Genomic DNA, 24,750 nt, shown 5'->3' on the forward strand with positions numbered 1-24,750 from the left:
AGGGGTGGGATTGCTGATAGATGTGTCAGCTCAAAATTCTGGGAACTAATGACTGTGCTACATCATACTACAGGTAGAGCAAGGTACACATTGTCCTTTGTTTAAAGTAAGCTTCTACTGTGGAAGGGTAGAGAAAACAAGTGAGAACAGATGGGGGGAAAGGTGTGATTCTAAAAGGGGTAGGACTTGGATTTCAAGTGTATGCTTGTTACCAGCTGTAATAGTCTAACTCTGCTGACCTAGCGTCTGCTAATTTGACCATCTATTATCTGCTAGTCTGTTATCTGCTAACTCTACAGTGTTCCTAATAACAGAACTTTCAGGAAGATACAAGTATCACTGTCTAACATTCCCAGATTCAGATGTCTGTTTTTGAAGTGTGGTTAAGAACTTTACTGCAGAAGTGACAAAACATTAGCTTAGCTAGATTATGTGATTGATCTTATAATAAACTTGAGCAGAAAAGTAATATTCTTATTCTTCCTTTCCACATTCAGAGCAAAAGTCAATGGGATGATCAGATTTTTGTCAAAGGATGTATTCATGCACTTGAAGCCTGGTTACCCCGAAATATCTACATTGTTGCAGGTGTCTTCATAGCTATCTCACTGCTCCAGGTTAGTTATGATTCTTTGAAAAAAATGTCAGGTTTGCAAATACACACCTGCTGAAGGTAAAAGGAGTTATGGAAAGAGGTAAAATAAGTATTTTGAATGTGGATTTTTTAGGTATGAGAAGTGTATGGCACAAGCACCAATTATAGTCAAGGGGAGTTAGTGTGAAAACATCTGTTGCTCAAAGCAGTAAAGGTCATTATAAAAGTACAGGGCAGTAATAATAGTGTGTGATAGATAATTGTAATATATTGTAATATATGATGATGATATAGAATATTCCTTGTTGCATTGTCATGGGGAGGATCTGCTGTCTGCTCCAGTACATTTTACATCTGAATTCCAGCCTTCTATTACAAATCTGAAATGACTTAAGATGCAATCTTGTCCTTCATGCCAGGGTTGCCTCAGCCAGCTCTGAGTGGATATAGCATGCTGCTCAGAAGGGTTGGGATGTAAGAGCAGGGAAATAGGTGGTGAACAGGTTGCAAATGTGATGTTAGCAGAACCAGATCAAAGAAGTTACTGTGACTTCTATTACCTCGTCAGTGCTTGGTAGTTAAAGAGACTGAAATTCTCAATAAAGCATGTTTGATTGCTGCTTTCAAGGTGGATCCTGCTTTCAGTGTGGCAGTTGTTTGCACTGTGTTAATCTCTGTGCTGTGAAGTTCCTTCACTTCAGTGGGAAATAATGAACTTGTAAATCTGGTACAGAAAGTATTTTCCATGTGATTGACAATAGTTGAGTATTGAGTGCTAGCTAAAGACCTTTTTCCTGCCCTTGTAATACTGCCCTCTGTAGCTTAGGGTTTGATATATTTTTATCACCATCTGGTGATAGCACTTCCATGGGTTTGAGAAATGCTGTGCTAAGAACAGCACCTCTTGCTAGGGAGATGGTCAAGACACGAAGTTTAATCTTTTGGTAGTGTGTTGATTGACAATAACTTGACAGTGATGTTCTTTATTCATGTCCTGAGGCTCTTTGAAATCACTTTCAGTTATTTGTATTTTCTAATTGGGTCGGTCTTGTCCTTTAAACTGTTTCAGAGTGAGACTGAGAATTAGACATAACCTGACTACATTTAAATGAAATCTTTTATCTTTCCTAAACTTCACCCTAGTTTTACATTATTTCTAAGAATGTTTCAGGAAATTTGCCTAGTTACGAATTTATCCTCAGTGTGTAAAGATTTCCCTGAGAACTGACATGAATGTTAAAACTTCAAATTTGAAATATCTCTGAATAATCTGGGACAACTTTAACTGTTGTCTCTGACCAGAATTTCATTTTAGTACAGGTAATTGTACATTCTGTCTGTATTTCAAAAAATTGATCTTAAAATTGTCTGGGTTGTTATTCAAAGCTGTGGAATGAATGAAAGTGTCTGTTTTATAGTTTTAGCAGTAGGTAAGCATGGGTGTTTATGACACTCAGACTTGGTTAAGTGGATTTCTTCTAGCTCTGAGGCACCTGGAAGCTTATTATTTTGAATGCTGCTGAAGTTTTGCATGAAAGCATCTTTCTAATGAGTTTTATTACCTGCAGGATTCTGTTGCCTTTATTACTTTTTAGTAATAGCTATACTTTGGTGGATGATCCTGGCTATGAAACTGTATCTGAACCTGCAAAAAAAATCTTGCAGACTGGTACATTATAAGTGTTTTACCTCTTGTTTTTTTATCTTTTTAGATTTTTGGGATTTTCCTAGCCAGGACATTGATTTCTGATATTGAAGCTGTAAAGGCAAGTAATGCCTTCTGAATATAAAAGCAGACGCATGTTGCAAGACAGTAAATGTTAAAATTGTTGATTGGACACCAAGGTGGAAGAAATGCACAGACCATGAAATGCTCCCATTGTTAAAAGCCTTATGTGGATTTTTTTTTACCTGCTCGTGCTTTTTGTTAGAAGCTGTTACAAAACAAACAAAAAAAAATCGCCAAACACATGCTGTCTACCTTTTTTCTAACAAGACAACTCAGTGCACCAGCGTTGATCTCTGAGGAAGAAATGGAATTTGCCAAGACATCGGCAGAACAGATTTTAAAGACTGTAGCAGGGAGACATGAAACTGCTGTAAACCCTTTCCTTGAAGGATTGCTAGGAAGATTGTTCTGTCTTCACTCTTGTCATCTGTTTTAAAATGTAATCTTTTCAAATGTTGCATGCTGATTTCTTCAGAACCTTGCAATTGTGTTAATCTACAGTAGACATATCCAGTCATTTTTGGCAACATATCCAGCAGCCATAATTGGAACTTGGAAAAAAAAAATCACAAACTATCTAGATCTTTAATTGATTTTAGGTTGTGCAAACCCCATGCTGTTTTGAAAAATGCAAGCCAGTTCCCAGGGTGAGAAAAATCTGACTCTGTAGCATTAAGTCTTACAAATCTCCATTTCAGGAAAGAGGGTGTAAAGCCCTGATGCTGTTTCCTGTCTGAGAAAAATGTAAGTATTCTTTATTTATAGAAGGAAAACCTCTTTAAAAATGCTTATCCTTTCAGTGATCAGTAATGTCTTTTCAAAGTGCTGTCTGCATACACTTCAGAAGGCAGCTGGTTTCAGTAGGTAGCAAGCATGCCGTGCTAGCTGTTGATGGCTTGTGTATTCCTCTTTCTCTCACAACTGCTATGTTGATCTTCACAAGTCTTAACTGCCACTACCAGGACTGATGAAAGACTTAGAAATTCAGTGTTAATCCTTACTGAAATACCTTTTTAAATAAGGTAGCAAGTACGATTTAAGTAAGATTTAGCAAAAGATGGAGTTGTTGAATTTTTAGATCTTGTATAACTCCATTGAGCCATCATTTCTGCCTGGTTCATGGTTCAAATGTGAATCAGAATACAGTAAACCAGAATGATCTCTTCATTCATTTTCTACATGAAGCTATAGTAGTCCTCCTTATGTCAAGGTTTTTATTTTAATCAAGAGAAAAGTAAACTCTTCTTCCAGCCCTCCCTTTGTGGGGAGGGGGTTAGTAGATGGATCTGTAGTTCAGTAGGAGTTGCAGTCTTTTCTGTAAGACCTTGGTGTTGTGCCCTTAGCTGTAAGGTAAAAGCACGTGGCTGACAAGTTCTTGGAAGTAGCTGTAGCTGTCAGTTTTACTGTGGGCCATATAATTAACATCCTTTACTGCTTCCACTGACACCAGGTTTTTCAGGGAGAGCAGGTTCATTTACAGTGCCTAGCACAGTGTAAATTTTAGAAAAAGTATCTATTTTTATAATGGTATTTTACTATATGTAGTGTGCCTGAAGGTTTTAATACTTGTATTTCTAAAGTATATGGCTTTCTTTGGAAGCCAGACTTTTAAATATATTATGTCCTTTTTTTCTATTATGCATGTATTAACTAACATTTCACTGGCAGTTGATCAACAGTAAGAATCTTTGTGTCTGGTTGATTGTCCAGACATCCTTCTATCTTGTAATTTGTGAAGCACTTCAGACAGTGCTCATGTGTACTTCAGCTTTCATAGTTCTTTTTCTGGCCAGTGATTGAGACACAACAGGAAAAGGAAGCTTGTCTAAGGATGGCTGATTTCCTTACAGTAGCAGAGAATAGCCTGTTATTAACTCATCTGAAAACCTGAAGGTAAAATGGCTAGAAGTGCACTGTGACTTTTTAAACTTTGGTATACCACAAGAAAACAATAGCAGTAGATCACTGAGGGGAGAGCAACAGGCACTTCTTCTGTAAAGCTGAGAATTTGAGGTCTGTATTAGTTATTTGTTGAATCTGATCCACAAGGAGCAGCCAGAAATGTGTGATTGTACTATGAGTTGGCAAGCAGCAGAGCAGTGGCCAGCAAACTTTGCTTTAAATTCTGGTGCTTGAAAATTTACAGCACCTCGCCAACCGACTTATTTGGTTAAGGTTGTGTGATAATCGTGTGTGTGTAAAATTGGAGAGGGATGCTTCCTATTTGGAAATTCTTAGTAATAAAACATTGCATTGAAAATCCTAGCTAGGGAGTACATTTCCTTTGCCAGTTTTTGACACAGCCAACTAAACTCCTAATGCTAGGAAGGAATTCCAGCAGTTTGAAAATCATTCTGCTGTCAAAGATGGCTGTGGAGTTCATGCACTGAAATTAGCTGCTGACAAGAGCCAGCCTTACAGATTAGGATTCCAGGGTCTGCAAATCTCTGCCAAGCTACCTGAAGACAAATTAATGCTTGTGGTTTTTTTTAAGTAATGTTTGTATGCAAACCAGAATTTAACAGAAGTATTGTCTTTCCACCGATTGTTCTTTATGGCTTTGGCCATATTAGAACCAGCCTTTGTATCAATGTTTGAGTTATTTAGAACTGAATTTGAGGGAAGTTCAACTTGAGGATCTTTAAATTAAATGAGTGATTTTTCTTTTTTGCCACTGTGGATAAACTTCTCTGTGCTTATTAATTATGATTTTTTTTTTTTTTTTAATTCTGGGGCTCTAGGTTGCTTTTTCCCTGTATGTTCTGAAGGATGGCCATACATGGCTAGTGTAATTTCAGATGTGTAATGGGAATGCTTTCTAGTTAGATTAATTTAGCACCTTCTCTGTGGACCTGCCCTTACTTCATGGCTAAAGGTTTAGGTTATGGTCTAAAAAAAGCGTTGTCAGCAAAAGCAGTTGGGTGTGAGCCTGCCTCTAAAACCTCAAAGGAAAAGTAATTCAGTGATCTCATGGAGAGGTTTGATGCAGTGATGCAGAGATTTCAGTGGTTGCTTTGGAACAACTTCACAAACACTACAGTTGGAACCAAGGTTTTTCATGAAGATGTCAAATGAGGTCAGACTTGAAGAACTGGACTGAGAGAAGCAAACTACAATGTGATCACTTCTATTTCTCAGAAATGAGCACAATTTATTGCTGTTAAGTAATATATTTGTCTGTCAGTCTGCTTGACAGTGCAGCTGCCTCTTGTTTTTGTTGCTATAACTGCATTTGGACACAGTTTCCCTGTACATGAAGAGGAGAATGAGTATAAGCACTGAAAAAGTGCACTGACCAAAGGACCTTGGCTTGCCTTGTGAAAACCTGAATGTTTCTTCCCAAGAGGTCTTTAGCTTTGGTGACCTCATGCAGTGCCATGTGGACAGACTTGTGCTTCCAGCCCATGGAGCTCAATGTGGCCATTGATTTATGTGTAGAATTGCCTTGGATTTTGTCTCCCCATTCCATCCTTCCCTCTTTCTTCCCCTTACTTACTGTGCATTGTCATACAGCTTGAACATTGTTCAGCCACTGGAAGGGGAGCTCCTGTCTCCTTTTCTGAGATGGCTTTTCTGAGTGACTTTCAATATATTTTTTTTCTCAAGCCTTAAATTTGATTAAATAAAATTTAATATTTTCTATTCCTGGAGTTTGATTGTTGCTTCCAGTCACTAATATTTTAGGTTCAGACTGGCCACTGACACTGCAGTTTGTGGATAACTCAGTAATCATCAAGGTCCGGGGGTACTTGTTTTTGTATTTTGATGAAACTAATTCTTGATATTTTTTTCTTTTCAGTTTGGGCTGTTGAATAATAGAAAAGACTAATGCTTTTCTCTGCATTGTTAATGGAAAGCCATGAACAAGTGAAGAGCTGCAGAATGGTGTAGAGTAACTATTAAATCTCTGGTCGTCAAAAAAAGCTACAAGTGCTGTTTTTCTTTTCTCCTGTTAATGTGGTTAAAACTCCTTTAGTGTGTTACTCAACAAATGACACTTGTCTGGGGTGGTTTTATGAAATTCTCTTTCCCAAGACTACTCGAGAGTAATATTTGGTGATAAGTATAGTGGGCTAAGTAGTGTTACTTGGTTTTGCAAGTAGGAAAGCTTTTGCAGGAACAAAGTTGGTATGTTTGTTTGCAGACAAAAGTCAGTTGTTCTCAAAGTGAGAACATGAGGCCTTGTTGACTTCTAAATACAGTTTGCTTTATAATAGGTTTCTGAAGATCAGTGCTTGTTCATTTTTTTTTCTCAATAGCTTTTCTGCTGGCTAAAAAAAAAAAGAAAAATAATTGCTCACAGGCTTTTCAGTTTCTACCACTTCATGGTTTTGAATATGATTTCCTAGGTCTGGGCAACATGACTCTTGTTTTCCATTATCTAAAGTTATAGCCAGGTTCTCTTATGGATGGTAATGGAATGCTGGCTGCCTTCACATCCTCACCCCTGCCCACTTGTAATTCTAACTAGCTTTATTTCTGTGTCTTGTCCAAGCACTGTCTGTTCACTGACTGTGGTTTCCTGTAAACTTTGTTTTGGATGGTCTCATTCTGGTAGGTGCAACTCTGAAATCAGAAGACTGTAGCCTCAGGTATTTAGGAATATAACTTATGACAGGAGCAGGTACAGTTTCAGAGACAAGCTTTAAAACTGGAGATTGAAGGGGGAGTTTGCTTAAAGATAGTTTTGGTTTTAACATGTTCACCCAACAGCTGGGCTTACAGTGTGATTCACAACGTGCAGATGTCGAAGTGGTGCCAGTTAACCCTTTGCATTGTTTAAGCTGCATCTTTAATGCATATTTCAGGTTGCATGATAATAACTTAAGACTTTTATGTAATTATTTTAAAGTCCCATTGATACAAGAGAAATTGCAAGTGGGTATCCTAATCTCACAAAGCCAAGTAGCTGAAAAATGTATAATGAGTGGTAATTGCCTGATGATTCTCCTGTGATGTTTCTTAATGCCATTTGCTTGACAGGACTTTTTCCTGCTGCTGTGTGTTAGTGGCTCAGTGAAGGGCAGCAGTGGTGCAAGTATCAGGCCAAAGAGTTGTGCTGATGGGGGATTTTTTTATACACAGCTTTTAAAGGTGGAGCTGCACCTGGGCTTCAGCAGTGCTGGTTGTGCAGCAGCAGGCAAATGCAAGCTGGTGGTGTCTGCCTCAGCAGCAGTGCTGGCTGAAGGGAGGTTAGTGGGGTGTCTCTCCTCTCAAAACCTGTAATGTTGTGATGGCTTCCTTGACCACATTTGCATTGCTGTGACTGCAGAGTTGCTCGAGGGTGTCTTTGATCTTGTCCTCTTCTATTTCTTGTCTCAGATCACCTGAATGGGAGATGAAATGATGACTTTTAGCTACCTGCCATGGCATAATGGCTCCCTGTGGTTGTAAGATAGAAGTTCGGAGTACTTGCTGCTCATAATGTGCTGCTTCAATTAAAACATTTTTCTCCCTTTCAGCTATTGGAAGTATTGGACAGATTAAGGTTTTTCTCTCCTGCTTGACTTCCAAGAACTGATTGACAGAGAAAAAGCAAATTCTGAAATTCTAATAAAGGACAATTTCTAGCACTTTTTTGCCTGTATGCTTTTTGGTGCTGTTCCATATTAGTAAGACTCAACACTTAGCTTTACAGTTAGTCTATAAAATGCTAAGCATATACATCTCTGGGAAAAAGTCTTACAGAGGGTATCTATTACATCACTACTTCATAGTAGCACTGAAAGCTGCAAGTTCTTTATCCCTATTCCAATATCTGTGTGGCTATGGGGATAAAATAGAGTATATTGCAATATCCAGCTTGTCTGTCAGTACAGGGTGTTTCCAGGATTTGAAAGGCAGCTCGCTTTGTGATCCATCCTTATCTAAGTACAATCGTTACTTTAAATTTATGTCATTTTTATGTTAAGATGTGAGAAACTGCCACGAGATCTTTGGACTCCTGGTTTCAAGGTGCTCCTTCTCCTGTAGTGCTACACATCCAGCATAGTCCCATCCTGGTTTTGAAGCATTTTAAGTCTTCCCTGACAATGGAGTGAAACTGAAATCGTGCCCTTCACACGCTTTACTGAAAGTCACTGTGTGAAGGTAGCTAAAATGGCTGATTTATCTCAGCTTCTGGTTTGCTCACAGCACAGGCAGAACAAATTCATGCCTGCCTTAGAGCATGGTACAGGCTGTTTCTTTGGACACAGAAATGCTCTGGGATGTGCATGGTGAAGTTGGACAAAGATGCCTTTACTCCAAGACTCTAATTTTGCTATTTTGGGATTTGGTTATGCCACTGACTCACTGGAATAAAGCCTTCCTTTATTTTATTCAACTGATGGTTTAATCAGCTTTTCATAGAGAAGGAGACTACATGACTATGATTTTTGGTGATAAATTCTGAATGAACCTCTAGTATCCCTTTACTCATTACAGCATTGCAGGCAGCATATTTTGGACAGAAACCACTTGTCTTCATCACAAATATCCATCCTTCCATCACTGACAGCTTAAAATGAAGTTACCTGAATTAAGAAGTCTGCACAAAAGGCCCATTGAACTGTATTTCACCTCAGGACTTGTATTATCATCTCGTAGAAGTTTGTGTAAGCTTTGAACTAGCTGTGATTCTTTAAAAGATTCTTCAAGGGTTTCTGAAAGCATAAGGAAACAAATAGTAACGCTGAGCTGTTATCTGGAAAGAAATTGTAAAGTGAATGTGTTTGCTATGTTAAAAAAAATTCTGGACTGGCTTAATTTCAGACTGGCTCTAGAGGGATGTCTTGAACATCTGTCTTCTACACTGAATTTCTGTGCTCTTTCCTGCACAGAATTTCTTTACAGAATTTCCTCTCAAAGACAGGACTAGTCTACTATTGACTATATATAGTTAACCTCATAGCAAATTAAAACCTGCAATGTTCAGTACTAGAAATGTTGGTTCCCATTAGTTGCCCAAGTGAGATTGAGAGTTTTAATGGTAGACAAGCAGTAAAATGAGCTCTTCAGCCCTGTTGGTATAGGAAATTGCAAATTCCAAGTTTTTCTTTTTTAATTTACCTTTTGATGTACGTAGATTTGTGATGTCTCTCTCCTGTATTTTCAAATTATACAGGAAACATCTGAAAACATTTGTACATAACTCTGAAAACTAGCTCAGGAAAAGTAGTTTGAATCATTACAGTTTTCTCACTTGCTTAGTTTGCTGTTTCTACAATGCCTTTTTATTTATGCTTTGCTTTATTCTTTCCTCATGTCTGTCTGAAGATTATTTCTGCTACTTATAGTCTTCATTGACCTCTTGAATATATAATTTGTCTTTCATTTACCCTTTTTTTTAATCTCCCTCACCTTCACTTTCCCTCTTTTTTTTCATGTAGGCTTCTATCATCATATTATGTCTTTCAAATAGTGCCTGTCCACGCAGCATGATTATTTGACTCTTAAATTAAAAATCTTCAGGCCATTCCTAAAGCCTATTGATTGTATGATCTGAATGGTGACAACCTTTATTTCATGCTGAAGAGCTAAATCTAGATGAGAAATGTGCTTTTTCATATATGTTATCTAGAATTAACAGCATGACAATGTTTCTTAATAACTGAGGATCTTGCACAGATAAATGCCTTTAGGAGGAAAATACCTAAATCAATGGCAGATGCTATTGCCAGGGCGTTCAGAGCCTCATTCTGCATGGCAGCATGTTCACTTGTTGTCATGGAAACCAGATGTTTCACTCCTTGTGCTGCCTGGATGGCTTTCACCACTTCCTGTGAAAGCAGAGGTAAAACAGATGGAAATCTGATGTAGGAATACAGTAGAATGAAGAGGGAAATGAGATTGCACTCTTTAGCTTCTTAATAGAGGGAAATTATTTGTCTGCTGCAGTGCAAATTTGACAGTATTCAAAGACTAGAGACAACATTGCTTTTGACACTGATCATGCATGCCTGCTTAGGGCTGGTCTAATATACCTGGAATATCAATACTTAGAATTAACTGTAGATATGTATCTGTAAGATAAATACATATTTTGTCTTGTTTCAATTTGTCCTTATTCCACTCTTTCATTTAAAGCCATCAAACTAGCAAGGATTAGTTTTGCTTTATCTACTTTTATAGTCACTACCTCATACTAAAGCATGGCTGGGTTGCCTGTGTGTAATAGCACAATTTATGAAAATCAGAAGCCTGTTTGAAAATGCCAGCACATAAAGATCATGCCAGATTCATCCACCATGGATAAGTGGGCTCTTTGGAGCTTCCAGAGTACTGACATTTAGGACAGCTCTGGGTTATTTTTACCATTTCAATTTGAAATTTGAAACATTTATGGCCATAGAAAAGCTTTACCTGCTTAGCATTAGTCAAGCCTTACTCAAGCAGGGGCAGTATTGACAAGTGACAATAAGTGACCATGATGCTCGTTTCTCTGAGGTGTCTGTGCTTATGGAGTGCACAGGTTGAGGCAGACCAGAGAGGTTTTCACTGATAATTTGTATGTGCTGTTTAACCCCTAGCTCAGTCTACAAGCTTTAAACATGTTTGAGAAGGGTGAGGTAGGACTCCATGGGAGCAGCGGTTCTCGTACCTGGGAGCGGTTGTGGTGCAGGATCGATGCCAGCAGCCGGTTTGCCTCTCCGCAGATGCCGCTGTGGTCGCTCGCACTGCACCACTGCACCAGCCTGCTCAGCAGCTGGGGGTCTTGGCCCAGGATTTCAGCTGCATCAGCTGAAGGGAAAAGCATCACCCAGAAGCATTCAAAATCAGACCCCTCAGTCTGTCACAGGAATGCCGATGTAGGAGTAACTGGGGCCATGGACCTGCGCTCAGCAACCTTCAAGAGCTCTAATTGAAGCATTGAACTTCTAAAAGATCTTGGAAATACTTACCAAAGGAAACTTTACCAAGGGAATCATGCAGGGGAAAGACAAAATAAGCTGCTTCAATAGACCTATCCTTTTAAAGGGGCTGCTGAAGTAGGGTTTAAAATAAGCAGCTTTCTGTCTTTGAAAAGAAATCTGTTCTGATACTTGAGGAGGGCCATCCCTTTCCTGTGGCTTTTCCCCTGCCCTTCTCAGGCAGGGTTCAGCCACAAGGTCTGTAAGCACTGCCTAGGTAGGCAGTCAGCACTTACGTGATTTCATCTTTGCTCACAGGGACCTTCTTCAGCCGGTGGAAAGAGACTGGGAAAGCAGCTCAGACTTTTTCCACAGGCTTTATTTCTTCCCTTACTACAGTAACGGTATTTTTATAGGGTTCAGAGAGGATCCAAAGTAAACCAATAGGTTTCAGAATTGGAACACTGTCCAACTACATCAAGGTTCTTTGTAAAAAATAGCCAATTATAAAAAATCAATTCTAATGAACCATCTTCTAAAAAGATAACTAGGTTCTAACATTTTTCTAGCATTAGTTGTTCTAATTGAGTAGTTTTTCTTATCTCAAACAAAATTAACAAGGGGGCCTCACAGGGGTATCTGCAGAGGGATCCATCTCCTCTACACTTTCCCACTTGGCTTTTAGCACTTGCACTTTGAGCCCTGCACAAATGTAGTAGTGGGCTCTTGGGAGCCTGTTTGTGCTGTTTTGGTGATAATTCATTACTGTTGGTTGTGTATGAAGCCAAGTCTTAGTACAGAATGGTAGTATGTCAGTAATTGGATGACATGAGTCTTAAGAATGTGTGTTGAACCATGTATAAGGCATTACCAGAAATTCCTCTGAGAGTGGAAGAGCCTTTTAATTTGCATTTCTCTGTGTTTCAGGAACCCTATCTCAAGACTCGCTAGAAATATTAGTGTCAGTGGTTGACATTTGGGAAAACCTCACTAGATAACTTTTCCTAGTAAGTGGAACTCTAATTATGTTAACATCTGTAACAGAAGGGATAGGTTTGATAGAGGCATCACCCTGCTCCTGTTCCTTTACCTGTCCCTTTCTCTGTGTGTTGCATTTCTTTTGAGATATGCTCGAAGAATCAGATGGAGCGTGCACCAGAAGGTCAGTGTCAATAAACCACATGATATTTCTCTGGATATTTTCCAGAAGCTGTGTTGGCCTATACTCTGTTTTGGGGGTTTTTCCTTTGTCCAGTACACTAAGGAACAATCCACAGGTCAAAATCCCACAAGGAATCTGGGAGCTTACAGCCTCACTGGCATACTTTGTTTTGAGGTAAGAGTTACTGGGCATTGCACAGCTGCATGTTATCTCCTGTAACACAAGACTCTTGTTTCTAGTCAGGTGTTCTGCAGAGATCACAGTAATCCAGTTTAGTATGGAAAGTTGAAGTAAGAGGCTGGAGGAGGGAACTGGTTTAGGAGATCTGTTGCAAAGGCAGGTTCTTTACTCAGTTTGACAGGCAGTAGAGCTCTTTTGAGATAAAACCCCATTAATTATTCTTAACAGGACAATCTTTTAACTTACAATTTATTCAAATTTGTCATTTTATAAGATTGAGCTTTCTGTTGTGCTGAAAGTCCTTTGGGTACTGAAGTGCACAAATTACTCTGCTCTGAAGTCCTGAAGAAGAACCAGGTGGAAGAACCAGGAGCTAAACATCTCCCTAGAGTAATGAAGCTGACAGTTCTGCTTGAGTTTTCTGTGGTTAGGAAGAAACCAGGACACCTGCCTTTTCTAGTCTGTAAGCCTCAGCATGCCTGCTGATAGTCAGAGTAGCGAATTTATACTAGATAAGGCAATTAACTAATTTGGTGTGGACTTCTTAGTAGATGTGTGTTCATAAGAGTTTCAGACTGTTAATTAAGGCCAACGTTAGCTCATGGGTAAACAGAACAGAAAGTAATTACAAGTGGGAGAATTGTGTGTTCATAGGTGGAAGCGGATAAGCTTTGAGTCTCCTACATATTTTATTCTACTTTGCATTTTGATAATTATGTTGTTTCAGATTCAGAAGTTGTACCTTGTGCCAAATTTCAACTTTGTATTAGGGCTGGTAAATAAAATTAAAAAAAAAAAAGATAATTTAGGGTTTGATAATTTAGATCTATGTTACTGGGATGTCTCAATTTTAAATGTTAAGTGCCCTGTCACAATTGAGATGTAACTTTGGAGAAATGACCCTACAATGACTTCTTCAAAGCCTCAGAACAAGAAGATGCTAAGTTGCTATGTAATCTTGTAATGTTCATTTCCTACCAAGGTGAAATGTAAGTGAAAGCAGCTTTTCAATGGACTGGAAGTAGTGCAAATCTATATAAGGACTAGATCTAAATTTTCTATCGTGCATGTTAATTTAATAAAAGATGCAAATCGTTTTCATATTAAGTGGTGTTTGCAGTAGTGCAATGGAGTGCAGCATGTGATGTAGCAGAGTGAGGTTTTATCCTCTTCCATATAACTAATGAAGTGATGTCTGTAATTGTCCTATGTCAGTTATCACTTCCCATCACAAAATGGTCATAACTATTCTGGTTTTAACTTGTGTTATTCCTGCATATCAAGAAATCACTACTGATTAGTGCTCCAGAGCAGCTGCTCTGGCAATGTGAAAGACAGTACTAAACCACACAGTGTTTGTTTTTGTGCCACGGTCTGGTAAGAGCTAAGTAAGCCTAAGGATAAATTAAGATATTGAAGTATATCTATGTAATTCCAACACTGTGCATGTTTCTCAGAATGCAATGATGCGCACAGAAAGATTGTTGCTTTTGCATATCCCCCTCTGTGTTAAACAGGATGAAGTGCAAGTAGATAATCCAAGTACATGAACATGCAAAGTAAATTCAATATTTGAGCAACGCGAGCAAGATAAAACCAGCAATGTGTATAGGAAAGACTGGTAGAAATTAATTTCTCCTGGCTTGCTCCACACCCAGCTCCCTTTATTCCTTTTATGTTCTCTATTTCTTTATTGATTTGCTGGCCTGTGATTTGACACTAAAACCTGGCTCTTTTTCATCATATCCATGCCTCACTGCTGTATCTCTGGTAAAAAACATCATCTTTTTAGGCCTTTGCCCGTTCTCACCAACTGCTGCGGATCTGTTCCGTGTGGTTTGCTTCTCAACTACCTCTGAGGCTGACTGGGGCAGTCTGGAAAGCATGCAGCCTCTGGCAATAATCTCTGCTGGAAGCTCTCCAGATGCAGTGGAATTGGGTTAGCAGGGCACTCAGCCCGTGGTTTTGCAGGGAAGGGGGAGGGGAGCTCACGGCTGATCTCGGTGCATGCCGGCAGGTGCCTACCTTGACCATCTGCTAACATCCGTAATGTTCCCAGGAGTTTAAACTGCGCAGGAGGACTCTCTGACCTTAGGAGCGCCTCGATCCGCTCTGCAACACCTTCCTCCAGCATCTGAACCTTGCTGACAACTGGAAAATGGAAAAGAGATGTTGATGTGAGGCTCAGTAACAGCACAAACATCTCAAAATGTAGATATGACACAACTTGTGAATTTTGTACTGTTAGGCTTCTAATGAAAAGTTCAACTTGTTAGAGAGCTCAGCAATTAAGTCAGGACTACCTGGTTGTTTAGACTTCTCTTTTGGGCTAAAACTTTGATAGGAACTGCCCTTGGGTAGTTTTGGTTACTTTTGGTCTTAGCCCTGCCCAGAATCAAGTACATAGAACAGAGCATTGTCATTTCCCTTCCTTTTTCTAGTTGTAATAGATTATCCATCCACTTGCCCAGTCACACGAGGCAGCCTGTTCTGTGCTAGCTCCAAGTGATTTACTCAGCTGTATTTCTTGAAAATGGATTTTCTTTTTTATTGTTCATGCCTTTGTTTCTGTGCTTTCCTCTCCTCATTGTTGTGTCTTTGCTCCAGTGGTTGGTGCAGTAAATCTCTTGTAATAATCATAAGCTTGTCTGGGGGGGACTCTTAATACTGCTTAACTGTGCTACCAAAAGCTGCTTCCTCCAGAGCAATCTTTTTCCTAACTTCTGCATATAATTTTGCGGGAGTGGTGAGGAAGATTGGACAGTGAAATGAGGGAGATAACTGTTATATCCCTTCATCTTTTTATTTGGCAAATTGAGAAACACACCCTATTAAGTGACTTGTTCCTAATGTCCTTGTTTTTCGGTGGCACAGACTGACTCCTTTTACTAGATCATAGTAGATCATTACTAGCTCACATTTTAAAAGTTTTTTATAAGCATGTGTTCACTTTTAAGATCAATACTTGAAGAGTTCTTCTGTGTCTATTTCCAAGTGTTGACCCATATTTAATTAATGGTTATGGATTCCCACGCAGTGTCTTTTATTTTTCTTTTGCAGGTAGCAGATTATATTGTTGAAAGTGGTGGAGTTTGTGTTTCTAGAAGTGTTGTACTTCTATTAGAGAATATCTAACAAATATTACAGATAAATTAAAGATATTTTTATAAATTGATGAAGAAAAGTTCATTGTAGGAATAGCATTTTAAGTGTCCACACACTTGGAAAAACCTAAAATGGTTTGTAATAAGACTTGAAGAGAACAGATAATCAAAATTGGTATTTTATAATTGGTTGAGCTTTTTAAAATGCAGCTTCAAAGAACATTTACTGGTTCTGTGTATTATGAAAAAATATATATAGCTTTATAGAAGAGAAAGTTTGACATCCCTACCAGGTGTTTCCACCCCATACTGTATTTTAAGCTATGAGCCCTGTTCAGATTTTTTTTGTCTTGAGCTGCTGTGTGCTATTAGTATGAAACTATTTCAGCAGCTGGTAATGAGATTACACTTTATGATACTTAAACTCTTTAGGTAGATGAGGAAGTCCTGATGAATTATTCAACTATATGTTCCTGCAGGAGAGGAGTTAAAGGTCAATTGCCCCTGAAAACACAAGGGACTGGTATTGGTGACTTGGAGAGAGCTGCAGAGGTGACCTGTCTGTACAAAGAATGGCAGTAAGGCAGCTGTGTTCAGACTGAGTACCTGGAATAGCCAGGTTCTGCAGTGCACTGAGGGCAGCCTGTTGAACAGAGGTGTCCCTGCTCTGGATGTGTTTCTCCAGAAGATCCAGGAGCTGGTGAATGACTCCCAGCTGGAACATTCGCAGACAGTTGCCATCTGAAGAGAGAGGCGGAAGCAAGCAGGTGAGAGAGGTAAGAAACACAGGGATGGAAAAGAATGATGCAAATTCAGAATTCAGGGAATCTTTGCTCTATTTTCACACCTCGCCAACATCAGGACTGTAACTTTTGCATTGTTTTTTGCAAACTTCAGCTCTTTCGAGAGAAGTGAGCATCAGCTACCTGTGAACTGATGCTGAGACAGACTCCAGTGCAGCTTAGCTCGACAGAGCTTTCAAGGGACAATCACTGTCAAATTCAAAACCATAGGTTCTCCAGTCCCTTTTTTCCCCCTCGGTGCTGCTGTATTTTTCACTATACATGTAGTAAAGGACCAGTGCATTTTTAATTTCTCATCAGGATAGCTTTAACACTCCTTTAATTTTGCTTTTCTACTGATTTAAGACACTATAGTGAAAACAGGGATCTTACCCACCAATGGTCAGTCTGATTACTAGTTCTGTACTGCTGTTATTTTTCGTTTTCTATGAAATAAATTGTCATTAACTACTAATTGAAAGAATCAGAGCTAGGTTTTTCTTACCTCTTTTGAGAAACCCACTTCCTGGCATGAGAAGTGTATTTATGTTGCACTCACACGAAGCTTGGAAAATACGACTTTATCTGGAGAGATCTGGTTTATTAAATTCCAGTGAAAGAGCAGATTCATATATTCCAAAAAACTACTACTTTGCCCAGCAATGTTCTGCAGTATTTTGTCAGTGCATGTCTGGATCTCTCCTCCTATATTTGAGAACTTACTCTGTACAGGTGGTAGCTTTGTTTTCAGAAGCTGCTTAGCTCACCTTGTTAGGAAATTACAAAGTTTTTCTAAAGAACTAAAGGAAACCATCTATGCTACAGATTGCATACTTTCTGAAGGAAGGGTTTTGAACATGCCATTTGGAAAATAATTTCCTGTATTATGCTTTATGCAGTTTATTATACCTCAAGGGAAGTATATGCCTGACACACATGAGCATCTCCTTGTTGCTGTGCTCTTACCTTGTGAAAGCTGTTTGATAAAAATGGCAAAACTGTGAATACTAAATAGAAAGATGTATTTACCTGGAATAAAGAGTTATCTATGGAAATGTACACACCTCATGCAAATACATGATCTGGCCAAAAGGAGCTTTAGTACTTCTCATGGTTCTAACTGAATTTACAGACTGAGGCATTCAGACTTCTACTTTTTGTATGTATAGCATGTAAAAAGGGCCTTAGTAATTTTAACGGCTTTGCTAGTTTGGATCATATTTTCACCCCAAAGTCATAGACACTCCTGTTGTCTTTTGAATGAGTACCTATTATTCTTTTCATATCTCAACATTTCCCTTAGTAGCCTGTTTTTGCCCTGTATTCTTATATATGTTAGATAAGAATTTGTCAAATGCTTGTAAAACGTAATTGGATATTTTTGTGAGAGAACTGTCAGTCTGTGAAATAGTTGGAATTCTACTCACACAAAAATCTTTTGTTTTATGCATATATTCTCTAAAGATGATTGTTTTGCTTGTCAATCTTCAAGTGTTCTCTTGCCTAGTCCTAATCTTTGGATATCAGAGTATATGAGGAAAATTGCCCAGACCTCTTTAGGACCAGCTTCCATAGAAATAGGTCATCTCTTCTGGTCTGATAAAATTATACTGGGAAAATATTTTGATCTTCATATAGATTAATCTTAATTGAACTTAATTTCTCTCCTCCTTCCACCTCTCAAACTGAAGAATGTCAGAACTCTTTTTTTTTTTTTTTTTTTTCTTCATGTAGTAAAGTGCAAATAGGCAGAGCCCATTTAGTGTTTGCCTTGCTTTGATTGTTACAGAGCTCCAAATTGCTTTTCTCTCCTATGGAGTTTTTGCTTGGATAGCAGCAGAACATTCAATTTAATGGCTTATAGTTAAAGTCTGATGGGAGCAGCCACTCTTCATAGCTGCAAAAGCTGTCTGTCATCTTTTCACTGCTTAGAAGTCATTTGATGCTGAGAACAGACTTCCACAGGATAGTTTTTTCTCTCAGATTAAAAGCTGTGCATACATCAGTGGCACATACTGTGGCATGAGAGGGATTATTCACTTCTTCCACGTGAAACATCTGACACTGTTGTGGGGAAGATGGGGGGAGAAGAGCACAGCAAGCCAGAAGTGACAGAAGTGACAAAGTCACTTTGTCAGAAGTGACAAAGCAAGCCATTCAGTGAGTAAATTGAAATAGCCAGCTAAAGGCACTGGGGGCACTTCTGTGCCCTTTAGAGACCATGATGCATAATGGCTGATTGAGAACAAGGTATGAGGCAAGGACCAAAGGCAGTCTAGAAAGATTGTGAGGTGGAGGTGAAGAGTTGTGTGGATGATAGCTTGCTTAAAAAAAAACAACCCCAAAACCAACATTCAGACGATGTGAGGGACTCTTTTCTAATATTTAAGTGCCTATTAATGAAGAAAGTTGAGCAATTTTGCTAATTGAGTTTGAAGCCAGTACAGTAGCTATCAGTGAGAAAGGACAGGCAGTGTGGTGGGGATCTTTAGCTGACTGATTGAGCACAGCATGCTTTCCAGGAGTCTGCTCATAAGAATCTCTCTTCCACTCTGCAAAGTATAAAGGCTCATTGCTTTCTATAATAGGAATTGAAAGATAAAATGGCTTATCTTGAGATTTCTTCCCACTTCCCCTGATCTCTGAGTAACCCTGCCTTCCTAAAAGTGGTTTAAAACCTAAAACAGCAGTAACTGTGTGGTGTTTTTGTGGTTTTTTTTTTTTTGGGGGGGGGGGGGGGGGCGGGTGCTTTTCCATGTGTTTTGTGGTATTTTTTTGTTTTGATTTTAGTTTCTAACAAATATATTTGCCATTAAGTATTTCCAGAATCTCCCCACTAATAAGCTGTGGTTCAGGAAAAAGAAAAGTGCAAAAGTTTGCATACCTGATCACCCCTTTCTTCACAATTATGCCCCTCTGATTATTTTAGCATCACTAGCATCTGCAACTTAAAAGCATGCAAGTCTCTAGCCTGCAGAAAAGAAACTGTTTGAGAACCAGGGAGTAGTGAAATCTGATAGTGTTGGTTTTCTCTGCACTCACAGTGGCTTTCCATCTTTTAAGGGTAGAGAGTAAGCAGCCTTACCATTTGTTTTGTAAAATTAGTAATAAGCCTTGCCCCTATCTTGGTACTGGCAAGTGTCTGGATGTGATGTAAGTATCCGTGTTCTGAGATAATGCCACAGCCCTTAGCAAAAACCTTCTGTGTATACTTACTTGTGTTATGAGAAATAGAGAATATCTCATATCTGATTATAATTAGCCCCAAACTGAACTGTTCTGTTAGTCAGTGATGACTTTGTTTCTTGCTGAGGTCAATAATTTAAAACCTTTATGTTGTTCATTGTTTTGGGGTTGAGAGTAGTGAAATTCAGTGTAAGTAGCCAGTTCTTGATATTTTATTTTTAAATCTGTATTGCCCAAAATACAGCAGAGCTGTAATATAAACCAAGTTGCTGTTAGGCACAAGCACTGGGCTGTAGGCTGTAGAAATAAAAAGTATCATACCCTAGAAGAATTCCTGCAAGGATGATAAAAGAGATTGTGGATGGGTCCCTGTCAACAGAGATAATAAGTCCTCTGCCAAAGAGACTTCTGGGTGTTGATTCTTTATGCACCTGGCCTGTAGTATTACCCTTTTTACCTCCAAGAAGCAGAGAGACGATGAGATCCGATGCAGCCTTCACAATGCATGTATCTTCAGCTTGTGAACTGCCTTGGAGCCTCAGCAGGATCTCAGACAGCACCTCTGGCACACCTGCATCCACCAGCTGCACTTTCAGAGCATCTGAAGAGATCACAGGAAAAGCACATTAAAAGCTTCTTGGCTTTTTATGGAAGCATTTCAAACTAGGAAGGTAAATCCTTGAGCTTTAGCCAGTTGTTTTTCAGGTGCAGTTACTGTTTTGGTTTTGTTTGTAACATCTTTCTGGAGCTAGGATGGCAGCAAGGCAGAATGAGCAAAGCTTTCTGCATTGGTCTTTGACATTTCTTGTGTTGCCAGTCATGAGCTTTCATGTCTTTAAACTCTGTGTCAGATGTCTGGATGTTTTTAATGGAGCAGTGTCAATGCTTGTTGCACTGCTGCTCAGAGTATGCATCTTCACAGATTCACAGAATATTCTGAGCTGGGAGGGACCCACAAGGAGCAGTGAGTACAACTCTGAAGTAAATGGCCCAAACAGGGATTGAACTGGTACCCAGTTGTTCTGATTTTTGAAATGAAAAAAAAAATAATTATCTGTGCTGCTGCTTTCCTCTCACCCACCATGGAGAGTAAGTTTGAACCTGCTGTCTGTTGGATCTACTGAAATGCAGTGGAGTGGTACTCTTTCCCTCTTTCCTTTGTTGTCTCACCTGTTCAAGCGTTGTTTGGGCCAGGATCTCACATTTCTTGGGGCTTATTTCTCCTGAAAGGGTTGCTTATTTCTTCCTGAAGGGTTCTGTTAGCAGGATCCATGGCAAATGTGGAACCCAGAGCTTAAACCTGTGCAGTACCCAGCCTCCCCTTGTTCCACCCAGACCAAAAGGAGCCTTACCATTTTCTGCAAGTGCTTGCAGGACCTCAAAGACAATTTCTAACCTCTCATGGCTCTCTGCTCTCCTCAGTTGTTTCACCAGCTGTTCAGCAATTTTTGTCATGCTTAGAGCTTCCTTGGCTGAATCTGTGTATGTGATAAAATCAGGATTTTGAATTTTATTGGATTAAGTGTTTAAAGATATCCCCCTATGATCTGAAGTGATTAGACACTGTTTTGGAAGGCTTTTTCTGTTCTTGTATGCTCTTCTGTTTCTTTGGACAGCACTGAGACAGCAGAACTCTATCCCTTCTAACCCCCTGCCCCCTCAAGTTCTTTAACAGTTTTTCTGTAATTTCTGTAGACCTCACAGGTGTCAAATTAATCCTTGTTTAATTTCACTGACTCATACAAGTCCATCTGTAATATGATTATTTAATATAACAATTGGCACATGTCAGTTTGTGGAGGCAATGTATTTTTTACCTTGATTAGGTGCTTCTAGTCTTGCTGGCATCCTAAAGATATATGTTAGCGAAGCTTGCCACTGTTTGACATAGAATACATTGCAATTGATTATAGTATTAAATAATATAACAGATATAATAAGGACAGACCTCCTTAGAGAATAATGTGACATTATGATATCATGTCCCCTTCCCTGCATCTCCCCCTAAACGCAGGAAAGATTAGATCAAATTTTAGCCAGACCACATATATATACAGTGGTAATAATTTTGTACTTGCTTTTTTTTTCCATTACTACTCATCACTTGTGTAAAGTGGGGCAAGTATATTTTAAATTAGTGGAGATGCTTTTGCTGTGAAAATGGAAGCTGTTTCAGTAAGGTATAGAAACCTAATTATTAAATAGAAATGAATTTTTAATCAACAAGCTTTCAATGTACCAAATCTGAAGTAGTTGAAACTGTCAACTTATCATATGAAGTTACGCCATCTCTTTATTTGGGGTCAAAAGCTGGCTGTTAAAACTAAATTTTTTTAATGTAGTGTTAGTAATTGCTGGTACTCCATAAAAGACTAGTTATTTCTTCAATCCAGATACTGTGACCAGTTCCTGATTAGATAGTAGTTGTATTTTAAAAACAAATCCCAAAAACAAAGGAGAACACAAAGAAATCCCACAAACCTGTGGGTATGGAAAGGCACTGACACTGTGGAGGTATTTTGTTCTAAGATGCAAAAACTTGAAAATACTTCAAAAAAAATCCTTACTTACCGAGGTCTGCCAGGTTGTACAAGGCCAATAGGGCAACATGGACGAGTGGTTCACTCTCTGCATAGTCAGTCAGTATTCGGACCAGTGATGGGATTACTCCAACCTTCACCAACTCTTCCTGAAGGCTGCCTGGTCAGCAAGCATGAGTGTTAAATCAGGAACTGATTAAATCAGTGGAAAGGGTCCCATTGAGATGCTTAGCAGCAAGGTAGTCTGGTTCTTTCTTATGTTGTTAGAATTTGTAAAGCTTTTGTGTGGTGGCTCCAGGCTAATATGTGTGTAGAGGAAATGCAAGTTTGGAACAGATTTTTGCTAAACCTCCTGGTTCAACGTTGACTTAAGGTATTAAGCCACTGTTCCCATCCACAAGTGCTTGCTGAGGAAAACCCTGATAACTGTTTATTTTTGTAGCTTGTTTTGTAATGAATGAAAGCTTAATATCTGAAATGATTTTGAGGGTGCCAAGAACTGCAGGATACAGAATTGGACAGTGATGGTTGTTTAACAGCACGGTGGCACTGCTTTTGCAGCGGCGTCTTGCTGAGAGCTGGGCTGCTGTTGGGTGGCAGAGGGCATGGAGACACCAGGAAGGGTCTGGTGCTACTGTAGCATAGGCAATTGGAGTTCAGACTGGGAATTGGTGGAGGTAGTTTTTCTTCTCTTTGATGCATTTATTGCTGTGTTAGGAATAGGATTTATTAAAGCATGTCACAGTTGTCTTGGCAAATCTGTGCTGGGCTGTGCTCTGCCAGAAGGGAAGCAGATGTGCAGGATGGCCATGTGTTGCAGCAGTGCTGTGTGCAGGAGTTGCATGAGTCAGGAATGTAATTGTAGGGAAAAGCTTTTTTGAACCTTTATGTCATTCCCTGGTGAATGCATGTAACTCAGAGCAAGCTTAGTGGGATCTATACCAGGTGCCTATCATGCTTGGATTTCATAAAAACAGTGGAGGCGGCAAACCCACAACTTTCTAAGTAAAGCTGTGAAGATCCACACTAGAAGGATTAGAGAAGATAGCTTGAAGGCAGAGGGTAATGGATACAAGATACTCGGTGAATATCTCCATATTACTTTCAGTGTACAGTAAATATTTTGGTCAGTCTGGGAGTAAAAGGTAAAAAAAAATCATAAGTTGTGTTGGGCAAGTAAATGAAAATTGCTTAATTTGTGAGACCAGCGAGCAAATTGGTGTCCAGGCAATTTGGAGCACAAAAATATCCTGCATGCAAGCAGTGGTCTTCAGAGAAGACTATTCGTTGCATAGATAAATATCAGTTGTTGTTTTGGTGGGTTTTTTTTGGTTTTTTTTTAATCTCTGTTTTTTGTCTAACACACTTTTTAGACAAGTGCTTTGCTTTATAGATGTTCTTATTACTTTGAAAGAAGTCCAAGCCATTCAGGATTTGGACCCAAGGAAAGTCTGCAAAATTGATTGAGGCTCTGCTCCTCCTGTAATTTCAAAGCGGTTCTAAACAGATGTCCCACCTTGAAGTCAAAAATGCAGGGGCAAAACCCAGAGCTTGGGATGCATTCAGCCAGGTGTCTGTGAGCTCTGGGAGTTGCAAACGTAACTGGAGGCTGAAGTGCATGATGTGCTCAGGTCTCATAAAGTTATTATGAGTTACAGGCTACAATGCCTTTTAAAATAATGCCTTAGAGCCAGAGAAAAGTGGATTTTCTTCAGTGGGTACTTACGATTATCATAACAGATACGGCCAATGGCCCTCCCCGCATGGAGCAGCATTTCTTGGTCTGTGCTCTCCAGCAAAGGTATCAGTGTTAGAACCAAATCTGCTTCAATGCATGGTTTCTTCATTTCCTCTGCATAGATAAAAGAGGGAATTCCAGGCTTTTGCCACTTAGGAATAAAACAATTGCATTAGCAATAGCTGGTAGCCATGAAACAAAATTCAAGAGTGAAAACATGAAGCGAGTGTGCTGTAAGATGCCTTGTAGTAATATTTGAGCACCACTTACCATTTTTGGCTATCTCTGAAAGCACGTGGGCTGCTTTCACTGCACATCGTGGATTACCCTTCAGGATTTTTGCCAAAATTGGGAAGATCCCACTCCCTCTGAGTAGGTGGAAGGATCTCTGCTCTGCAATGATAAGAGTGTTAGCAATACCTGCAGCAGATTTGCAGCTGTTTTATTTATATGCTCCTTTGTTTCCTAGAGTTCTGAGTGGGTATCTGTGGGATCCAAGCTTCTGATTTAACAAGGTTCTTAAAGGCTCTCTGAGTCTGAATATATGGGCACAGTCATCTGCTTGAATTGCTGCAAGTGTGGTTCCAGCTGATTACTCTGCTCTATGCTGAATTGAAGCAGGGGTGGCAAAGCAAAGAGGAAAACAGTTTCATCTTCCCTGACTATAAAAGGATGCCTGAATAAGGCATGAGAAGTCAGGGATTAAGATGCTATTCCTGAGGTATGGCCTAGCAATTAATTCTGTAGGTAGGTACAGCATCTTTTATTAGACTAGCAATTAGAGCAGACAATTCCCTTAGCCTTTTGTCATTAAAAATACGGCCATCTGTCCTGAAGGTAGTAAATCACCATCTGCCAGGAGATTCAAAGAAGTGAAGGTTTATGTTATTTTAGGAGAATGTG

General features: G+C 39.3%; 2 protein-coding genes across 2 annotated transcripts in view; one reads left to right on the forward strand and one right to left on the reverse strand.

The window, feature by feature from the left end:
• Window positions 1-5,945, forward strand: part of TSPAN14 (tetraspanin 14) — a 34,958-nt gene extending 29,013 nt beyond the window's left edge. Inside the window, exons 8-9 of the mRNA XM_062496544.1 lie at window positions 498-617; window positions 2,308-5,945. Of these exons, the coding sequence (XP_062352528.1) occupies window positions 498-617; window positions 2,308-2,379 (192 nt within the window). The 3' untranslated portion in view covers window positions 2,380-5,945. The remainder of the gene's footprint in view (window positions 1-497; window positions 618-2,307) is intronic.
• Window positions 5,946-7,517: 1,572 nt separating this feature from the next.
• Window positions 7,518-24,750, reverse strand: part of LOC134046097 (rap1 GTPase-GDP dissociation stimulator 1-like) — a 29,671-nt gene continuing 12,438 nt past the window's right edge. The window contains 11 exon segments of the mRNA XM_062496339.1: window positions 7,518-7,651; window positions 8,840-8,968; window positions 9,958-10,084; window positions 10,906-11,045; window positions 14,523-14,648; window positions 16,208-16,342; window positions 20,027-20,170; window positions 20,922-21,047; window positions 22,141-22,265; window positions 23,832-23,961; window positions 24,118-24,240. Coding sequence (XP_062352323.1) covers window positions 7,518-7,651; window positions 8,840-8,968; window positions 9,958-10,084; window positions 10,906-11,045; window positions 14,523-14,648; window positions 16,208-16,342; window positions 20,027-20,170; window positions 20,922-21,047; window positions 22,141-22,265; window positions 23,832-23,961; window positions 24,118-24,240 — 1,439 coding nt within the window.

Source organism: Cinclus cinclus, chromosome 7, assembly GCF_963662255.1.
Source record: "Cinclus cinclus chromosome 7, bCinCin1.1, whole genome shotgun sequence".
In the NCBI taxonomy this organism is placed as follows: domain Eukaryota; kingdom Metazoa; phylum Chordata; class Aves; order Passeriformes; family Cinclidae; genus Cinclus; species Cinclus cinclus.